A 21,092-nucleotide genomic window follows, 5' to 3' on the forward strand; every position below is an offset into this window, starting at 1 on the left:
TGGGAAAAACTTGAAAACTATCCGTCTCCAACAACAGTACATTTTCCATTTTACACGTGATGCTTGGTACATTCCGGAAGGGGCAAAAGTACATAGTTGTTGATAACTCTCAAATTTTTTCTCATCATATTTTATAAGATAATGTTTCTCTAAGTAGATTGAAATGTTACTCAACCATGATTTAACGATGACGATGATGTAACTCAATGATTTTTGTGTGTGTGTACTTGCGTAAATACATATGTGAAATGTGCTGATGCTTGCTAATTGAGATCAGCAACCACCACCACCACCTTTAAAATGTGTATTGTAGTACCACGGTAGAAATTCTCCACGCTTTTAATTTACAGTGTTGTGCTTACGTCAGCAAATTTACCAGCAGCAGTGAAGTCAAGTTTCAAGGCCGTTAAGAAGCAATCTCCGACCTAAGCCAACAGGGAAGTAAAATGTAAATATGACTGACTTAAGAACCAATGCAGGAAAACCCTTGAATCTATATTTAAACGGGGACAAAGACTAGATTTGGCCGCAATGGAAAAACAATTTATCATGATCGACCACGTGGGAAAATCTTTGTCCCTAATTAAAATGTAGAAACAAAACGAGAAACAGTTTTCATTGCAGGCTTCAAAAGTCCAAACTTACAAACCCCAACAGCAGGTTTATCACAAATTAAAATGTAAACTCGATCTACCATAGAGCAGAGGGGCTTACACTTGAACAGCCTGCTTTTCGACAAGGCAGCCAGCAAATCACAAAATTTCAAAAACAGTCAGTAAGGCCTGCTGCTATTAATTACTCTCATTTTCGTAGGCCGTAATTAGCTGTCAAGTACATTGAACAAAGATAATTTTCAAGATTTTCGAAAATCATGTTAACAACCATTGAAACAATAGCAATGTTTTTCGGTCGGTTTGCAAAGCTCCAGTAAGCTTTAACGTATAGTTATATTTCTTTTGAAGTGTATTGAACTACAGTGCGTTAAATCACGAAAGCACACTTGGACTACTTACTCTTTTCTATACTTCTCAGCAATTTCTGTAAATTGCATGAGAACAACCTTTATGTTGTTCTGATTCACGTTTCTATAATAATGCACATTGTTCAACAATTCAACTGCTTCAGCCGTCATCCACTTTAAACAATTTCCTGTGAAAACAACTCGACTAAGGAAAATGAAGTTATTAGTTTCCTTTTCAAAACTGCATTGCAAACCATAGTGGTTTCAAAATGCCAATTCATAGCCCAGCACGAACGTTTTAGAATGCAATTAGGTTTCTATTTTCGGAAACAATTTGTCAGTCATTGGTGTTTACCAACTTCAACATTCAGGTTAAGAGAAAAACATCCAGCAGCAAAAACATTATTTAAATCCATGTGTGATGTTGTGTAGAACAAATCATCGATATTTCAGGATGATAAGCGAACGAAGAGTTAAAGAGAGCAGAAATTTGAAAATGTTTCGGGATCGTGTCAAACATGCAAAAGTTTCTTCAAAATTCATTTTGCAAATCTTAATTGGCTTAAGTTTCTTCGCTTTTATCAATTTCGTCATAAACACACGGGAGAAAATTGATGTGTAAGTTTAGAAAATTATTACAATGGTAAAAAGAAAATCTTCAGCATTCAATGTTTGTCTTATAGACTGCAGAAGAAAATGGAAGCCTTTCAGGTCACTGCCAACGACAAAATTTCACAAGAGCAAAGGCAATCAAGTTCACACAGTTCTAATTCGAAACAAGCTGCTAAGCCTCGTAGAGTGAGAAGGTCTCCGAATGATAACGTAATGGTAAGTACACAAAACTCAAATAGGTTTACTTGTTAAGAAAGTATTCACGTACGAAAGGCGATAGACAGAGCTGGACAACTGCTTATCTTAAAAACGTCGCTCATGCTTTCTTTCGTCATTGAAAAAAAGTTGTTTCACTCTGGCGCATTTTTGAAAACTAATCGCATATGTATGTTCCATATTTGCAATGTGTCTGCCTAATTGTACAGCTTAATATTAGTTGTAATTTTTTTGTTACCCGATCAAGGTAAAACATTTTGGTCACACTTGCCACATATCATTAATAAGCGAGTAGAGTAATACGAACTTTACAGAATTGTATCGATGCCTACGTTCGTTAATTTAATGCTTTTAATTTCCAAAAGATATATTGGTAAAGTTATAAAAATAAAAGCATCGTGAAGCAAGTTCGACAAGTCGTGAGTCACTGTCTTCATCACTGACTGTTGTTGTCAGCTTAAAAAACAAAATCGTTTATATCGAACCGCCAACACATAGTTCTCACGCGCTTAGTGTTGTGTGTCAGTCTTAAAGCTGTGCATTAACTTGACTTTTTTCGCAGCGTTTTTTGCACAAAACAGAGCGATTGGCGGCCAATCTTTAAAAAACAATGCGCTCGTGGTTCGGGGATCGTGCCCAGTTCTGACAATAGGCTATAGTAAAATTGAAAACAACTTTGACACAGACTAATTTTATCACAGATTGCCGAAACAACGTTTACAGGTAGGCCAGTGGAGATACAGTAGATACATTCCTTTCGCTCAAATATATGTACGCTTAGATAGTAAATCACCTACGTGTATCTTTACTTCATTTTCAATGGTTCTTGTATAATTACACTTGTATGCTTATGACGTCACATTCCAGAAGGGAAAGGTGTAGCTTACACGAGATGGGGTCGATTTGATTGTTCTGGGCCGAACAACGACTTAGTATACGACGGTAAGATTTAAACTAAAATAACCTTGGAAATCACCAAATCCTGAACAAAAGTGTCTTATATACAGCTGGTATTTGCACAATTATGTAATAGGGATAGCGGCCGGCGCTCATTATACCAATACCGGAGGAGTTTCTGATTTTTTGTGTCTTCATCTTAACGTCTCCTACAGAAACGGACGTTTTCGAGATGGATCTCAAGGTAAAATACAGAAAATTCATTTTTATTCAGCTTCAAACATAAGTATTTCACAACTTCTTTGGATACACAGGAAGTTCACATATATACGGATTAGAATATCAAGATTCCTGGATCAGTTCTCTAATGGACTTTTCTCTGATCGAAACCCATTCGACCTACCAGCATTCGGTTCCATGCGCAGTTTGTCTGGCTGAACGACGAACCACTCAGGTATGCTGTATAAATCAACTTCAACAGATTTAGTTGCTTTTTGTAATCGTTGTTGAGCATTGGTATAATATAACGCTGAAACTACTTCAATTCTCGTTTTGTTTCATCAGCTGATGATACCGGGAAGAGTAACTTGTCCCCAGGGCTGGACCAGAGAATACACTGGATACATCATGGCCGGGAGCCATGGCGACAAACACGCCGCATCTCCAATTTGCGTAGATGACACGCCACAAGTTGTGCCTGGCACGCAAGGAAGCCAGCCTGGTGCCCGTTTGTACATGGTCGAAACCCGATGCGCATCTTTGCTGTGCGAACCATATGCCGATTACCGGGAAATTAGCTGTGTTGTTTGTACCCTTTAAAACTCATATATTTGTAAAAACATGTGGTTTATTACATTTTAAGTATGCGGCAACATCCAGACAAGTGCAAAAAATCATAAATAATAATCATTCAATTTTTATTGACGCGTTGAAAGGTAGAGATATACCGTTTACCCTGTTTAGTTTTGTGGCGATCTCTTATTTGTGTTGTTGTATGGGTTTATAGATATACTTGAGCATTTTAAATAGCTGTTGTTGACAATGAGACTTGAGGCTTAGAAAGGGGTCGAAGCAGATTGCATATACATACATAACCAACGTCAAGAAGCCTCTGCAAGTTATGATAACATGTAATCTCCACAACAGAATGTTAAAAAATTTTATTCTGTGGAATGTTCTAAATACATTTATGGCTAGTAAAAAACATAAATGGCTTCCACAGTGCAGTTGTGATACTACACGTTACCTTTTTTCGCCACGGTGTACGAAGGGCACTCAGTAAGTTTTTAGAATTTCTTTGCCGAGCGGACAATTATTCAAAATAGGATCCTCTAGCTCTAATGAATTTGTGATATCGTTACAGCCACTTCTTAAATTACCTTTTTTAAACTTCATTTCATCAACTCCCCTTTTAATCATCCAGAAATTGCCAGGAGCTAGACAGTTTCAATGCCCATGTAGGCCAAGTATTTGGTAACTATATGGCGCGGAATTATACTATGGCAAGGCGCAGGTGCCACTCAACAGACTCCAAATATTCTGGCCTTTTGTTTCGCCTTTGTAAAGCCCTTGAAATGAAATGTGTTCTCATATTTGTACGTACAATGGCAGCAATAGTTTTTATGAACAGTGTCTTCCCTTGCTTCAAATGTTTAAGAATCCTCAAAAGTCAAGTTTATTGCGGTTTAATTTATTAAAGCTTTTATAAAAATGCAAACGTAGTAAATCAGTGTGGAAACCTAACTTACGCAACATGTCAAAAATGGGCAGAAATTTTACGGCACGTCGCAGACATGCCCCCCAATAATTATGTTGGAGGTGACGTAATGTTATTTTCTCCCTCAATGTTTCTCACGTTGGATAAGATTTAGTCGGAACGTATTGCAAAGTACTATCTATGTGTTGCCTGAAGCTTTGCTCACAATAACATTTTCATCGAGTATTGATAAGCCTTTGAAGTTAGTGCTATGATACCGGTTCCAATTAAAACCGAAAATGAATCTTTTATATTTTTTTTGTCGTTTTGCGTTTAAACGATATAGTGATGTATTTACACATGGTTGTTAGGGTAAAACCATTTCAATATGACTTAGTAAGGCGTTGGCTGTGACTAGTAAGACCATTATAACTATTAAGCCGTCGTTCACAAAAGAAGGTTTTCACTAAACTGGCACAGCATAACCGGCCACATTTCACTGTCATATATCTATTATAGTGAAAACAATACCCACAATAGGCAAAATTTGAGTTTTTCTGTATGCAATTGCAGTTTTTTACTCCAATGTAAATCCTTCATCAACCTACATCTGCAAAAGAACCTACATCTCCATCAGACGAGAGAGAACAGAAACTACAATCACAAACTAAAATTTGGCAACAAGTTTCATCTTTAATTTAATTTTGTAGTCTGGACAACAAAGGTAAACAAATGAAACAGTTTTGCAATTACCACCCTGTTTGGCTTATTTCGGTCTTGGGATTAACTGAGAGACCTCAGTTAAAAGCAGAGCAAAGTTGTTTATTTCATCACATTTTTATTTCTGCCCTTTCGTGTCTGTCTTCTCCAATAATTAATTTGCAATCTTTCGCCACTGCTGTTAAATGTCAGCTACAAACATGAGCACGCCATATTCTAGTGAGTTTACCTACCACGAAAAAAAATCATTTTTAACGGACAACAACAAGGCGATCGTTCAAGCTCTTGTGTTTTGCAGCTTTAACAAAAAAGTTATGAAAAAATTTAGTATAAGCCTATATTAAAAAGTCGTATTCATATTCATTCTTTTCTTACATGTACTGTATATAGAAGAAATAACAATAAGATCGGAATAAATGAGACAGACTTTTGTTTTGTAGATGCTGCAAGCAGAACGATTTCTATTTCAAGTATTCTGTGACGTGTGCTGTTGTTTGAAATTTATGCCGTAGCAGGATAAATGAAAAAAGGTTTCAGAAAACTTTGTACTTCCTTACAACGGCATCCCTGGACGCAGTGTATATAAACCCGTCCGAAGATTGAACAATACAGTTCACAGGGTCGCAATCTGGTCCGCTCAGCTCAAGCTGAAGCTGAAGTTCAAGTTTATAAGTTTGACTCGACTCAGCTTTCTCACTTAGGTCCCCATTTCTGTTGACGACGTAAAACAAGGAACTTCGTCCGTCGGCGAAACTTGCCCAAAATGCCAGCGAGTGCGAACTGTGACGTGATTGGCTCAGACACAGCACTGCCGATGCGAGAGTCTTGAATGACAGCAGAGGTTGCCTGGACATATTTGACATAAAATATATTGATATCTGTTAGACAACCATGCATCCCAAGGAAGCTATCTTACGTATGAGTTAATAGATCAAATTAAATGATGCTTAGACGTGCGAAAATGTTTTTAAAACTAAAACATTATCTACCCTGGCTTTAAGATATCCATCAGCAGAATTGTACCATCTTGTAGTCCGACCGCAAAAGTAGTTTCATTTAAGAAAGTGCAGCAGTTGACTGAATCTCTGCATTTAAATGACAGCACTTCTGTCCGGTTTGCGACGTCATAACCAAGTAGATCTCCATTTTCGGAGCCAGTTATTAAAACTTTGTCTTTAGTTTCAAATTCGAGATCATCTGAAAAAAACACTTGTAAGTTATGGGAAATGTCACATCCAATAAATAATGAATTACAACTAGTGAGCCTTACTTTATCACGGTATGAACGGTAAGTGTAGTTAGTAGCTAACGTATTTCCGATACCTAACCGCCATAATCGTATTAATAACACTGGCCAACAAAAAAAACATTTTTTTTGAGTGCCAAAGATATTTTGATGGTTTCTGGGTAATTTTGGGCTGCTGAGTCCGAAAATAACATTCGTTTCTTTGAATTGGCTCTAGTTTTTGAGATATCGATGTTTTTTATTTTTGACAAGAGAAAAATCGTTAACTTTAGTATCTGCCAATTGTGAACACAAGCATCAGTAAAATGCATATTGGAAATGTCTCTTAGGCAGTATGCATTACTTATTTTGGACCAGATACTCCACTATGTCTATTTGTTATTGTAGCATCCCATTACTTCAGAAACAAGGCATTGAAAATACTCCATTTTCGGCATCATTCTGATAAGCTACAGTTTCTTTGTATTGTTCACCACATGTACAGTGTAGAGTACTCCCTTCAGTTATCACATCATATCAATATCTCATTTTATAGCTATATTGTTGTAGACTAAAGATGTTGTAATCAGAGTTTAATAGTTCTGTAGCCAGAGAAAGGAATATCACGAGTCAAGTATACAAAAGAATACTTGGAATTACCCAAATTTAGAATCTGCTCGTCGACCTGTGCCTCACTCTGAGGAAGTACCTGTGCCTAAATTTAGTGATTTATCTGACACATCCTTGGAAAATGATGAGTTTCATGAAAAGGTAGAAAGCTCTGCAAGTGAGAGCAGTGGAAGTGTGTTCGAAAGCAGTCCATTCATTCCAGAGCCATTCAAGCAGGAGGAGCTGAGCGATCTTATCAGGGATCTCAACTTATCCAAAGAAGCAGCAGAAATTTTGGCATCCCGACTCAAAGACAAAAACTGCCTTGGAACCGGAGCTTCAATAACATTCTACCGTACAAGAGAGAAATAATTACTTCCGTATTTTAGCCAACAAGATGAACTTGTTTACTGCAAAGACATCGAAGGGCTTCTGCTGAAAATGGGAGTGCCACAATATAGACCTCAAGAGTGGCGCTTATTCATAGACAGTTCGAAAAGGAGTTTGAAATGTGTATTGCTACATAATGGTAACAGATATGCATCTCTCCCAATTGGCCACTCAACAAAACTAAAAGAAGAGTACAACAACATTAAAACGGTATTACAGAAACTGGATTATGACTCTCACCAATGGTTAATCTGTGTAGACTTGAAGATGGTAAATTTTTTGCTTGGCCAGCAAAGCGGCTATACAAAATACCCATGTTTTATCTGTTTGTGGGATAGCACTGATCACTGGGTGAAGAAAGGGTGGCCACTTAGAGATTCCATGAGAGTAGGTGAAGGTAACATCATAAATGAACCTTTAGTTGCTAGAGAGAAGATCATCATTCCACCGCTGCACATAAAACTTGGTTTGATGAAGCAATTTGTGAAAGCCTTGCATGCAATTGGGGATTGTTTGGGATTGGGAACTATATTTGCAGAACATTTCCTGCTTTGACCATCGAAAAGCTTAAAGCAGGCATTTTTGATGGCCCTCAGATCCGCAAACTCATAAAGGATGTGTGTTTTGTGCAGTCCATAACAGACACAGAGTCTGCTGCTTGGCAATCGTTTGTTTTAGTCACACAGAACTTTCTTGGTAACTGAAAAGCTGAAAATTACCAAGAATTGGTGGAAGATATGCTTTCCAAGTTGAAAGATTTGGGTGTGAAGATGAGTATCAAGGTTCACTATCTCTTCAGCCACTTAGATCGTTTTCCTGCAAACCTTGGTGATCTAAGTGAAGAGCAGGGAGAAAGGTTCCACCAGGACATTAAGGTCATGGAAGAGAGGTATCAGGGCAGGTGGGATGCCCATATGATGGCCGACTACTGTTGGAGTCTCCAACGTGACTGCTTGGCTGCATCACATTCCAGAAAGTCGTACAAAAGAAAATTTACAAGCATCGACTAACTTTTTTGTATTACAGTACCGATATATGATTGATTAGCGTGCTTTGACAGCTTACTAAATGTACTTTGAGCTTTACTAAAAGTAGTGTTTGTGCTTTAACGTCGCCTGTTTTTGCGTTACAAAAATCTGTTGTTTACTGCTAACATCGCCTAAGTTTTATAATTTTTGCTTGATTTTCACACGATACATGATTCGCGTAAAGAAGGCTCTCTGTGTTAACGATTGCGTCTTTAACAATATCGCATCAGAAATAGAAGAATACTGTATGCACATGATTGAAAAGACAGATGTAGACTCATCAAAGTTGTAGTATAAAGAGAATTTTACCTATGTCAAAATTTGCGTATTTTTAGCACTTTTTGAAACAAAAATATGGAATATCTCAAAAACTAGAGCCAATTCGGAAAAACTAATGCCATTTTTGGATTCAGCGACATAAAAATACCCTAAAACCGTTGAAACTTTCTTGGCACCAAAATGTGTGTTGACCAGTGTAATTAATCTTACAAGTTAAATGAAAATCGCTATAGAACATAGAAGTTATGAACGATTTGCTATTAATGAAACAACTCATGGCACTCCAGAGATAAACTTAAGGATAGAAAGGATTTCCTTCTAAGTTGATGAAAGAAACTTTGCTTTTTCATAAACAGACCAAAGAAACTTTGCTTTTTCATAAACAGACCAAAAAGTCTTTGCGACTTTCATGACGACATGCGACATGTTTTTAACAAATAAGTAAAATAAAAAAATAAGTGTAACATAAGATAAAAAGTAAAATCCTTAAAAACCTAAAACTGATTTACACGCTGAAATATTTTTCAAGTATTTCGAAATTATAGTTTCGTGAAAATAAAAAATAAATTAAAACAAAATCAAATACTTCTCGCTTCCATTTACTTTGATGAGTGGTCATGGTGTCTCCTGTCGAAGGCACACACAAAGCTGAAGAAACGGTGGTAAGTGAGCTGGCGTTTATCTTGGAGTTGTGTTTTGTGATGCAACTGATGCAAGTAGCACTCCCACACTCCCATAAACGGGCAGTGCCGTCATTCGAACACGATATGATGTTTCTACCTCTGTCTACTACTTCAGTGCATGAGATACTTGCATTATGTGAGCCGCTTAAAGTCCTGCAACAAAAGCAACAAAAATATTCCAGATAAAACGTTGCTGAAATGTGACATGCTGACAACCACTGACATGTTATTAGCTTTGCGTTAACAATGGTCATGAGATTGTTGAAGTTAGAAAGAATGCAAACTTAAAGCTTAAGGTAAAATAATACATGCAGTGGATTTTCCTATAACATGAAATATTTATTGGATGTCAACTAGTAGCTGCTCCTTCATTTACCCAATCAAAGCTTTCTACAGACTTTAAAAGTCTATTTTCTGGAGTAATTCTCTGTGTTCATGAAACATAGGGTTAAAAAATTATCAGGCTAAACCTCCAGGCAATGAAAGACTTAGTTAGCTTTAATCTGAGAATGTGAATATATAAGAAAGAATGTGAGGCAACTTTTGTAAATCCATCATCACACTGATATGCCCTGCCTGGTTTATCACTGTATTGCTTAAATATATTCCTTGCACAGTAAACTTGAGTCTGACATGGCAGAAACTAATACAATGAGTAGTTTTGTCTGCAATTAACAATGAAATTTGCTGATTAGGTTAAGCAGCAATCTTGACACTGCTAATGCTACACAGTAAAAGGAAATCTGCCGAATTCTTAGTCTTAAATATGTAACACACTATTTTTGTGGTCCCATAACATGACTAATATGTAGTGATGCAAAACGCAAAAAACACATAAAAATTTTTCTTCACCAACCTTGCGCAAGAGCCATCTTCAGTTGACCAAATCTTCAATTGAGTATCCATGCCACCACTTAGGACAACTACACCGGATGGAAAAAACTTACAGCAATTTACTTCCCCAGCATGTCCAGTAAATGTTCTCTGAAATTAAAGCATACTGTATTTTATAAGGTTGCGAAAATTTATCCAGATATTAACCGCTAATGGCTAAAAAGTCTTAGCGACTAAACATTTTGTTAGCCATTAGCCGAAAACATACAGGAGAGATTTGGAGCAAAATTTTTAATAATCCATCGATTCGTGGAAATATGCAGCTCTGTTGATCACTTTAATGCTTGAATACTTTGTTTACTTGATAAATTTTACAGTTTAGCATGACAAGTATGACATACGTCGCTAATACAACACTTTTCATCATGCTTCTTAAGAATAAACAGTACTTTTAGTGCATTTAACAACGCGATTTACCATTAAGTGACTATGGCAGCTAACCCCCAGCTTACAGCTAAATATCAGCAAAAACAGTTTATATCATCCAGACAATTGCTAAAGAATATCAGTTAAATTCCCAGCCCAGGTATTTTAGCTTCAAAAAATTCTATTTATTCCTACAGCAGGGATATGACTTGTGAGCATAAAAGATACATTCTATATAACTTGCAACATTGCATTAAAGCACTTTTTCATATTAGGAAATTATTGCAAGTACTAATAAACTCTGAATTCATAAACACATCCTGACTACAATCGTCTTACTCTGACAGTGCCAGTGGCAGTATCCCAAAGTAGCAAAGTTTCATCAGTTGATGCAGAGACACCAAGACCACCCCCGGATGAGATATCTAAAGCAGTGATCTACAGAATGTAGAAGGAGATACGCATATGTTTTCAGATAAAATTGACAGAAGTGTCATTTCTACTACTTTGTTATGCTCTAAGGCAGTGATATATAAAATCAAATCACAGATGCTAAATAAAAAAGCTAAATACTGAATAGATGCTAAATAGATAAAAACTAACAGCTTTTTAAGCAAACCTACACTCTTGTTGTGTAATTTTGTAAACCGCTTCACTGGAGCCATGAATTTTGTAGTCACGCCAAATTTAGATGAACGTAAAGTAATGGAATGTTTGTCACTCTGCTTAACATCAAAAAATGCAGATGTTTTGAAGCCTTCAGATGCTTCTTCATCCATCTTTCTGCCGCGTATTTCACCATGATCGGTTGACCGATCACATCCAAAGTGCTTCAGTGATACCCAAACTTTTTCACCGCTCGTCCTAAACATAACAAAATAGCTTACATTTTTTGCAACACAGAAACAAAACACACGAAAAACATTTCGGCCATAACATCATTAAATTTGGCTGTCATTAAGCAAAATGACGTTGATTGATTGATATTATTTGCATTTTGACTGCAGTTTGTTGAACACAATATGATAACAAATAGGACACAGCTACTCCATCAAGGAGCTTCAAGTTTAAATGATGCAAGTACTCATAAACATAAACCTAAATTATTTCATTCTTTCTAAACTTCCAAATTTTGGTTTACAATTGAAAATGGCAAATAAAAAACTGTGCTAACGTGGATTGCACTGCTGCAGAAACTACTGCACTACGTAACAAAGCCCATTTTTATTATAAAAAGGGAAAAACAAGTATCCATCAATTGGTATATGTTCAAGTTGGTATTCATTGATAGTAAGCATTATGATACAGAGCTTTGAAAAAAGTTAATAATATTTTGTTAATTTTGATGGACTCTTTTTGTGAAAGAAATTCTCGTGAAAATTCAAGGTCTAGCGCATTTAGCAACTGTGCATAATTTGGCCAGGTGGTTCATAAACAAAATAAACAAACAAACAAACAAACGTTCATAAACAAGTTTTGAACTTCAATAAACTATAAAATCATTTTCTGATCATAATTATTATGTAACTGATAAAGAAAAAAGTGTTATTTACTGAAATCCAAATACACTCTTCATTATCATTCATTCAAATCCAAATACACTCTTCACAGGTAAGATAATTAATCAATTAAAGGAAACTAATTGCAAAATGTTTGAAACAATATGTAAAAGAATATAAAAAATAAAAAAAATTTATACATGACAGCATTTAAAACCAGGCCTTGTTTCAAAACTAACTATTCCAGTTACAAAAAATGAAGCTTTTTAAATTTTAGTAGTCTCAAAACCTTTAAATCAGTGGTTTTCAACCTTTTTCATACCGCGACCCATTTTAACTGACGACTACCTTCCAAAAATTTTGATTTTGATTCAATTTTGATTTTATAATACATTTGTGTATGCGCAATAGCACAAAAAACTATAATTAAAAATAACATAAATTATGATACCACTCTGTTGAAAAAAATACTCGTTTATTGAATTGGCATTCTTGTAATAGTGATTGGTATTTAATTGTCGTCTTCTCGACCCCCAGAGAAAAGGCAAACGACCCACCCGGGGGTCACGACTCCCAGGTTGAAAACCACTGCTTTAAATAATTCATAATTCTTGGGTTTTTAATAAAAGAGCTCTGCAATTTCTCATAAACTATGAGCATAATGGTAAAATAATGATCAATAATTTTAAATTACCAGCTAGACTAAATCTACAGCATATATCGAGGCAAAATGGTGTAAGAAAAAGTGTGGTGGTTATTATACAAATACAATGACATGCATAGAAATTTTAATACATGTTTTTATTTCTACAGATGGTATGTAGGCTAATGGTTACAAATGAAAACATTGTATTGAAATTCAAACAAAGAATCGTGCCTACCACAATGCTTCATGCCAAGAACTTTGCAATAAGAATAAACAGCTATTCCCAGTTTCATTCATTTGCAAAAATTGTCAGATTAAACCAAATTAGTAACGAAAAACCTGAAAAAGAAGTAAAAATATGTATGATTCCAACTAATCCATTTTATCAACAAATAACAATTTCAGTAATGCCTTTATGCTGTTGTTTTAAATTTACATCACTTGAGCTCAGACTATTAAGAAGCGGGTCTATGTGCAATAACCTACAGGTTAACATAATTTATAACATTTATAGGCCTAACCTACATAGCGTAAGGATATTTCAAAAATTCTTTAAGAACTGTAGAAGTTTTTCATTTCTGTTCTGGCAGTCTGGCCCTTATAGAAAAAAGCGTTGTGCACCGAACATATCCAGTGCACAACGTAGCTATCTGGTGCACACTAGTCTTTGAAAATTACACTGTCCGTTGCACAAAAAACTTTCATTCCATACTGGCAGTTTGGTAGCCTAGAGCGACTTGGAAGAAAAGAAACTAATTGATTTGATTTTTTATCAACGCAAAAATCCATGTCTTTCAGCACAAATAATGCTTTCAGCAGCCCTTGAACAGTGTAACATGAGGTGCAACTTAAATTTAGGCTTACCTCCAAACTTTTCGTTTTTGCGTCGGACTTAAACTTATAGCAACCATGCGCAACCCATTTTGTAAGTGGTGCTGCCTTTGCAATACCCTTAGGCAACGCATTAGCGACGCTTGTTCCTGTTAAGGTGAACACTGAACAACTTTAATTTCGGGCAACATAAAATTAACGGTAGCCTAGGTCCTAGGACCTAGGTGACAATCGAAACTGGCACAAGGGTTAGCCCGGTCACCGGGGCTCGAACGATGTCGTAAATTTAAGTCGGAAAAATAATTTCTTCAGTTAGAGGATAAAGATTATTGAATTGTTGTTATACCAAAACACATCGATACCATACCAAAACACATCGAAACCATACCATACTTAAATCACATGAAAATCAGAAATAACAGGTGTTATAAATGTTGGGGATAACCCTAATTCGATAAACAGATTCTATCATTTCATTTTTCTTCATTGGCGCGGTGCTGGGAACCAATGATACTATAAAACGTGTACATGTGTTTGTAGTATCATTGGTGGGAACCGCAAGACAGTAGTGTAAGTAAGAGATGGCATTCTGCGCAAACGCACAGAAACATACTTAGAACGTCTAAAAAATGCACGAAAACGGTGATAGTATCATTTTGTTAATGAAATTTGTTATTACGTATCAACCAAGTAATCTTTGACTAGTTGCTCTCAGATTTAAATGATTACCACACTTTACAATGTTTGCATAAAGTGCCTAATAAACCAGGAAATCAAATTAGTAAACAACTGCTTAGTTAAGGTAATCTTTTTAATTAAGTAGAGGCGAGTAGAGCCAGTATTTAGGTTAGGCCAGCAACATCCATAGGCCTGAAATGTGGATTAGGCCTACCCATTGGACATACGATTAGCCTTACCTCAATCACCACAAGAGATTAAAATATTACCTTTTCCCAATACGAATTGCTAATTCATGAATTACCTTATAGCAGTGGTTCTCAAACTGTGGTACGCGTACCACTAGTGGTACGCGAAGGTATTTTAGGTGGTACGCGAAGATTTCGTCGGTATTTATTATTTTTCCAACCTGCTTCATGGTACATTCACATGAGAGAGGCAATGAATTGAGCTACGAAGGTTACGTGAGCGACTGTTTTTGAATTCTTCGGTAACAATTTCACATTCGTATTAATACGTCACAAATACACAACAAACAAAACAGTTCCGTTTCCTGTGTGCCTGTCAAATCAGTTGAGCTCGAGGGAGGATTAAAGTAACTTTATCAGTAAATTAGCAGGATAATTTTTAGCCATGTCGAATCGAAAGTATAATGCAGAATATATTAAGTATGGTTTCATTGCTATCGAGCACGGAGGAGAATGTTTGCCACAGTGTGTGCTATGCATGAAAACCCTTTCTAATGCATCCATGAAGCCTAGCTTGTTAAAACGACACCTTGAATCGAACCATGCAGAAAAAAAGAACAGAGACCAAAGTTATTTTGAGCGACTTGGGGTGAATGCAAAAAGACACCGCCTAGACCAGACTGGCCAGTTTCATCAAAAGAAGGTAGGGATAGTAAAAGCATCATATGAAGTCTCCCTCCTGGTTGCTCAGAACATGAAGGCTCACACGATCGCAGAGTCCCTTATTTTGCCGGCAGCAAAGGCATTAGTTAGAAACCTGATTGGACGAGAGGCAGCGGCGAAATTGGATAGCGTGTCCCTTTCTAATGATACTGTAAAACGCCGCATTCAAGAAATGTCTGGTGATATTGCTGAACAAGTAATTGCTGGAGTAAAAGATTCAAAATTCGGGTTTGCCATTCAACTCGATGAGTCGACAGATGTCGCCAAGTGTAGCCAATTGTTAGTTTATGTTCGCTTTATACAAAATAACACAGTGAAAACAGAGTTAATGTTGAGTCAGGAGCTGGCTACTACAAGAAAAGGGAAAGATGTGTTCAATGTTTTGGCCGATTTCTTTAAAGAGAATGAGCTAGATTGGAGCAAGTTAGTTGGATGCACGACAGATGGTGCTCCAGCGATGCTGGGGCGAAAATCAGGATTTCAAGCATATGTGAAAGATGTAGCAGCAAAGGCGACCTTCGTCCACTGCTTTATCCATAGATTTGCACTTTGCACAAAAGTGCTCCCTTCTGCTTTAATGTCATGCTTGAACAAAATCATCAAAATTGTGAATTTCATAAAAACGTCAGCTCTGAATACTCGACTTTTTGCAAGGCTCTGTGAAGATGTCGGTTCTGATCACAAGTGTCTCCTTTTCCACACAGAGGTCCGCTGGCTTTCCCGCGGGAATGTGACAAGGAGGGTCTTTAAACTTAGGGGTGAACTATTGACATTTTTCAAAGAGAAAAACCACGAATTTAAAGATGATTTGGAGAACGATGAGTTTATCTCACGGCTGGCCTACTTGTCGGATATTTTCCAGGCTCTCAACCTCATAAATCTTTCGTTCCAAGGAACAAACAGCAATATTACAATTTTTATTTCAAAGCTGCAAGCATTCATTCGCAACCTAGATGTCTGGACCAAAAACGTAGAGAGCAAACAGTTCGGGATGTTCCAACTCCTTACAACACTTCCAGTGGAGCCTAATGATAAATTATCTCAGGAAATTAATGATCACCTAAAGCTGCTCCGAGCGGAATTGATGCATTACTTTCCAGATTTAGTAAGTTGCACCTACGCTGTCAATCCATTCTGCATCGACCCAGCTTTTCTACTCATAGGAACGGGAGAACAAGAAGAGATCATTGATATTCAAGTTGACGACACAGCAAAAGCAAAGCAGAAGGAGTGCTCCCCCATAGATTTCTGGCTAAACATGGGTTCAACTTATCCAACGTTGGCACGAAATGCTGTTCGTCAGCTACTGGTTTTCCCTTCTACATGGGAATGTGAGCAAGGGTTCTCAGCCTTAATGGCCATCAAATGCAAGAGCCGAAATCGTCTAACTGAGCCTGGACATGATTTCAGATGTGCTGTGAGCAAAGTTGTACCCCGGATAGACCTTCTTGTGCATAAGAAACAATTGCATCTGTCGCATTAAATTGTGTTGTTTGTTATTCTTTCTTTGCTGTGGTATAATAATTGTGTTGTTATGGTATAACTATAACAATAAATACTGGTAGATTTGAGTTAAATAAGATATTCCGGAGCCAGGTGGTACGCAGTGGTACGCCAGTGGTACGCCAGTGGTACGCCAGTGGTACGCCAGTGGTACGCAGTCGGAAAAAGTTTGAGAAACACTGCCTTATAGCATCCCTATGGGTAAATCCTTAATAAATAGGGTGGTAATACGAGAAACATAAAAACCGTAGTCGAATCATTTGAGAAAGTCCACTTGGGCTTGGTGGTAACTTTATATAAAGATTTCTCTATAATGGCTTTGACTAACTGGTGCCACGTTTCACTGTTAATGTGGAAAAGCCTGGTATAACGAAGATTAAAAATCTTTGATTACAGAATTAGTTATTTGATTACAATTTGACATTGATATTGATTTGATATCTTTAAGCTGATAGAAGCCGTCTCGTGTTGATGAAACGGTAACGTTGTGATGTGATGCGTTGTGATGCTCTTCGGATTAAGCTTATTTGACGATTGATACTTAGTTACAGGACTCGAGTCATTTAGACATCTCTATTCTGTTGTTTTTTTCTCTCGGTTTTGGTACAATTCTGTATTGATGCAATTTATTTCATGCTAGTACTACTGCAGCCTACATATAAGCGTTTGTTATAACAAACCAGCGACCACTAACGACACAAGTAGGTTATCTTTGTAATGTGACGTTTGGATATAATCAAATCAAACAAGTTCTATAATTGGCATTTGTTAAGCAATTTTTGTGTCTCCAGTTAAATTCTAAACATGGTAATGTCCGATAGTAATGTCACAGTAATGTCCGATAGCTTAAACTGCAGACGCAACAATAGAAGCGATGTATGATGACCAAAATCTAAATTCCAATCATTCTTGCTTTATGTTGATCTCTGGCAGACTGTTGGGCAAAAGCGATGCAAATATGTGTCGTACAGAGATGACATTATTCGACCTTCCTGTGGTTGCCTCAGCACCAAAACGTGACCGTCCACTCCCGCCATCTCATAAAGCTGTTCATGATTGATTGTGACGTTGCTGTTGACGTAGATGAATCTAGGATAAATCTAGAAGCCATGAAGCACAATGTTAAAATAGAAAATGTGCTCAAAAAGATTGGAGCCTTGAGGAATCATCGCCGAGTTTTGACATTTCTCAATTCAAAGATAAAGATTATTCTGTACCATAATAGTTTTGAGCTAAACGGTTATCGCTCCTTGTCAGGCTGCTCTAAGCACTATCAAGCTTCGACAGTAAGGGCCACACTTTCACTGCTTTCCGTGTAGGGCCTTATAGCTAGTAGTTGAATAACTTTATTTAGTTCGTAATCCAAAAATGAACTCTTTGCAAATGTGCTCTCATCAAAGCGTTGCTTTGTGATATATTTTTGCCAAACCTTCCATTTGGGGACAACTTGCGAAATAGCTTAACATCGTGATTTGCACAAAATAAAAGAGCGAGACTATTTCACCGTGAGTAGGTCACGCAGCCTGTTGTTAAATATGGGCGGTTAAGTAAGCAGAAAGGCCATGCCTAAAATTGATTTTAGCTGTTTAAGGTTTTACTAGAGTTAGATTTAGATTAGGTTGCTATGTTATAACATTCAAGTTTCGTTAACAAGAAACTGTGAAAAATAGCTTTAAATGCACAATTTTTTCCGGTGAAATAGTGGTAGCCGAATTAAAAAGCTAAATTATTATTTTCCTTTTGGTATTAATAGCGCGGGGTAGAATGCGGTTGCATCGTTCGCATTGGCCTGAAGCCTCTCTTGTTTCTCGCTACACACGTGTCAGATGGTTCTAGAATCTAGAAGTAGAGAACTTATAACTTAATAATCAAACCGTGTAAAAATCATCTTTTGTTCCCTATCAGCTAAATTGGTCTCATAAACGGTTTGCTTTTTTAACCGATGCTGTATTAAGCGGCATTTACTGTATACTCATAACAGCCTATCATTACCAGGACACCAGCATCTCTTAGGGCTTTTGCTGGTGCAGCTACGTCATCAGCTGAATTTTCGTCTGTATGCAAGAAAAGCACCTTTTGTACGCCTGGTCTGTCATTCTTTGAGAATATGTTGTTGTAGACGTACCGTAAGGCAGCACCGGTGTTTACAGCTGTTCCTGTTGAAAAACAATTCTTGTAGGTCTACGTCTGTGTGGTGTTTCATGAAAGATAGGCAATATTGTAATACTGGTCAAAAAACTGAAATTTTAAATTAAACAATTCACCCCCCAAAAAAGTTACCATAATGCTTTCGGTTGTACTGCATCTTGTATTTAGCGTTTTCTGTTATTCTAATCTAACCTGTTTCGTTATGATAAATACGGATCTTGGATAAAAACTCTTCTGCTGTGGTGATGTTTTCCGTGTCTTCAAACAGAAGAGCTGATTCGTAAATTTTTTCTCCGAAATACATTGCCGTGTAACGGAATCCATTTGGTAACCCAGCTTTGAAATTGCTGAAAATTCAATAATGGTAAAGCATTTGGTGAAATGGTCAACTGCACGAGTTCAAATTTATATATATTTACCGGTATCTGCCCTTTATATACGGGATGGATAGCTTAGTTATGTCTTTTTCACTTCTGGCATGAAACAGGAAAACAATATCTAATGGAAGATAAGGAGGACAGGGCACTGTAAACAAAATCAATTCCAGATTAGACCAGATCATTGCGAAAGATATTGAAGTAGCATAATTTACGATCTTCAATATAAACACAAAAGACGAGATTGATTTTAAAATACGATACAAATACGAACGTCATGTATACTGACGTTGAAAATTGGTCGGATAATAAATAATAATTGAAATTTATTTGCGGTCTTTTGAAGAAAACGAAAAACAACAAAAATTTATGTTGGCTGTGAACAAAAATAAAAATAAAATTTCGGCATGAACAAGATTTTGATATACAATTTAAAAAGAAACTGAACTTATATACAGTACTAAACCTAACAAAGCTAGGCAACGACATCCAAATGCTATACTATAGGCTACTTACATGCACAACATGGCAATGGTTTGTTCCAATTTCCGCTCGAAAGGCAAGTCAGCTGCTCACTGGAACTCGGTTGTAATTCATATCCAGCTTCTGTACAACTAAATGTGCATTTGGAATCCACGAAATTGGAGTCGGTGCATTCGATCTCACCATACTGGAAGCTAGTTGGAAGGGATTCGCATTTTTCTGCTCCCACAGCTTGAAGTCAAAGTTATGTACAACTTAATTTCTATGGTTACATGTTTTAACAGAAAAGTTAAAATAAAAATGTGTAGAAAAATTTTATGCGCGGCTAATAACCGCTTAGCAGCAAACCTCTTGGCAATTAAAAGTGGTTGGCCTGTGTAAAAGTGTAACCTAGTTTGTAGCCTATAACAGTCATTTTCCAGGCTTTGGAATTCAGGAAAGATTTAGTGATACAATATCTATTGATATTCAGCACACTTCAACTCATCGTCACTTAAACTTCACATTGAAGGTTTTATCTCACCTGATGACGTGCATATTTCTTCAGTGTTGCATTCGTCACCATAGCAACAGCAACGACAGACTGAATACAAAGAATTGGGTTTACACTGATTCTCTCCGTTCCAATTCTGTTCAAATATCAAGAGAGACGTCAATGAAATAGAACAAAATTAGGATTGAATTTTACTATAAATCAATTATATGCATAACTATTTTTTATTTTTGTTGCTTGCTTACGTACTTGTTGGTGATCATTGAAGCATGACTCCACTTGCTTGCAACCTTTTATTATCTGATATCTATGAAAACTCCTTCTAACAACCGTAGAACAAATATCCTGATGGCAGTGTTATTAATGGTAATCGTTGTTTAAAAAATTCAAATCATGAAAAAAATGTTAGAAAAATTTCAGTCCGAAATAGATCTAAATGATATATATATATATAAATCGACCTATAAATCGCAAAATTTTTGAAAAGGTTTATTTACCAACCTTGTAAGTTGGGCAAACAACCAGTTTTCCCTGCGCTCTGCAAGCATCATGGCTGCTTGCGTCACATTGCCAACATATTGAGGAGGTGTAAAACTCACCTTAATGAAAAAAAAATCAGTAAATATTTTTTCTTTGTTTGTATTGGAAAGCGTTTTTTTATAAAATGATTCTTTCCAAATGCAACTTATGAGTTTAACTTTAGGCTTAAATCCAACCTTTATACAACAATTTCTCTACCTTATTTACTACCGTTACTTTACCTTGAACTTAACCAAAGAAGAAATGAGGTTGCCGTTAAAATACGAACACTCATTGTTGCCTTTCAAACTACGATTGTGTTTGAATCGTTATTTCATGAAATTTTAAAAGCAGCGAGGCTTTTTTCTGTACAAACAGCTTTAGCTGAAGGACATAAGTCGAATAAAAATTTTTTCTTCATAACCTGA

General features: G+C 36.6%; 4 protein-coding genes across 4 annotated transcripts in view; 2 read left to right on the forward strand and 2 right to left on the reverse strand.

The window, feature by feature from the left end:
• The first annotated feature begins 1,350 nt into the window (after positions 1-1,350).
• Positions 1,351-3,712, forward strand: LOC143465511 (uncharacterized). Its single transcript, XM_076963843.1, has 7 exons — positions 1,351-1,579; positions 1,645-1,789; positions 2,491-2,512; positions 2,657-2,731; positions 2,823-2,930; positions 3,001-3,140; positions 3,251-3,712. The coding sequence occupies exons 1-7, from the start codon at positions 1,383-1,385 to the stop codon at positions 3,503-3,505; spliced, it is 942 nt and encodes a 313-aa protein (XP_076819958.1). The 5' UTR covers positions 1,351-1,382; the 3' UTR covers positions 3,506-3,712.
• Positions 3,713-4,355: 643 nt separating this feature from the next.
• Positions 4,356-13,082, reverse strand: LOC143465510 (proteasomal ATPase-associated factor 1-like). The gene is made up of 7 exons (XM_076963842.1): positions 12,957-13,082; positions 11,200-11,440; positions 10,916-11,014; positions 10,173-10,300; positions 9,237-9,469; positions 6,092-6,299; positions 4,356-5,948 (listed from the first exon to the last, which is right to left on the reverse strand). The coding sequence occupies exons 1-7, from the start codon at positions 13,016-13,018 to the stop codon at positions 5,636-5,638; spliced, it is 1,284 nt and encodes a 427-aa protein (XP_076819957.1). The 5' UTR covers positions 13,019-13,082; the 3' UTR covers positions 4,356-5,635.
• A 1,731-nt stretch (positions 13,083-14,813) lies between these two features.
• Positions 14,814-16,720, forward strand: LOC143465477 (zinc finger BED domain-containing protein 5-like). Its single transcript, XM_076963799.1, has 2 exons — positions 14,814-15,661; positions 15,926-16,720. Exons 1-2 carry the CDS (start codon positions 14,864-14,866, stop codon positions 16,622-16,624), a joined length of 1,497 nt encoding a protein of 498 aa, XP_076819914.1. The 5' UTR covers positions 14,814-14,863; the 3' UTR covers positions 16,625-16,720.
• A 622-nt stretch (positions 16,721-17,342) lies between these two features.
• Positions 17,343-21,092, reverse strand: part of LOC143465206 (uncharacterized) — a 32,603-nt gene continuing 28,853 nt past the window's right edge. The window contains exons 3-10 of the mRNA XM_076963396.1: positions 20,647-20,747; positions 20,395-20,490; positions 20,176-20,281; positions 19,686-19,883; positions 19,212-19,317; positions 18,985-19,139; positions 18,637-18,800; positions 17,343-17,744 (exon numbers count right to left, since the gene is read on the reverse strand). Of these exons, the coding sequence (XP_076819511.1) occupies positions 17,559-17,744; positions 18,637-18,800; positions 18,985-19,139; positions 19,212-19,317; positions 19,686-19,883; positions 20,176-20,281; positions 20,395-20,490; positions 20,647-20,747 (1,112 nt within the window). The 3' untranslated portion in view covers positions 17,343-17,558. The remainder of the gene's footprint in view (positions 17,745-18,636; positions 18,801-18,984; positions 19,140-19,211; positions 19,318-19,685; positions 19,884-20,175; positions 20,282-20,394; positions 20,491-20,646; positions 20,748-21,092) is intronic.

This window comes from Clavelina lepadiformis, chromosome 7 (assembly GCF_947623445.1).
Source record: "Clavelina lepadiformis chromosome 7, kaClaLepa1.1, whole genome shotgun sequence".
Taxonomy (NCBI): domain Eukaryota; kingdom Metazoa; phylum Chordata; class Ascidiacea; order Aplousobranchia; family Clavelinidae; genus Clavelina; species Clavelina lepadiformis.

Bases quoted from the DNA above. Each gene is read 5' to 3' on its own strand.
- LOC143465510 (XM_076963842.1), bottom strand. From the start codon at position 13,018: ATGAATGAAACTGGGAATAGCTGTTTATTCTTATTGCAAAGTTCTTGG. The intron at 10,301-10,915 runs GTAAGACGATTG...CTTTAATTTCAG, and splicing joins CTGCCACTGGCACTGTCAGA to AGAACATTTACTGGACATGC. The intron at 6,300-9,236 runs GTAAATGGAAGC...TGTTTTTTTCAG, and splicing joins CACCATGACCACTCATCAAA to ATGATCTCGAATTTGAAACT.
- LOC143465511 (XM_076963843.1), top strand. From the start codon at position 1,383: ATGTTGTGTAGAACAAATCATCGATATTTCAGGATGATAAGCGAACGA. The intron at 1,790-2,490 runs GTAAGTACACAA...ATTTTATCACAG, and splicing joins CTCCGAATGATAACGTAATG to ATTGCCGAAACAACGTTTAC. The intron at 2,931-3,000 runs GTAAAATACAGA...TTGGATACACAG, and splicing joins TTTTCGAGATGGATCTCAAG to GAAGTTCACATATATACGGA.
- LOC143465477 (XM_076963799.1), top strand. From the start codon at position 14,864: ATGTCGAATCGAAAGTATAATGCAGAATATATTAAGTATGGTTTCATT. The intron at 15,662-15,925 runs GTCCACTGCTTT...TTTTTCAAAGAG, and splicing joins TAGCAGCAAAGGCGACCTTC to AAAAACCACGAATTTAAAGA.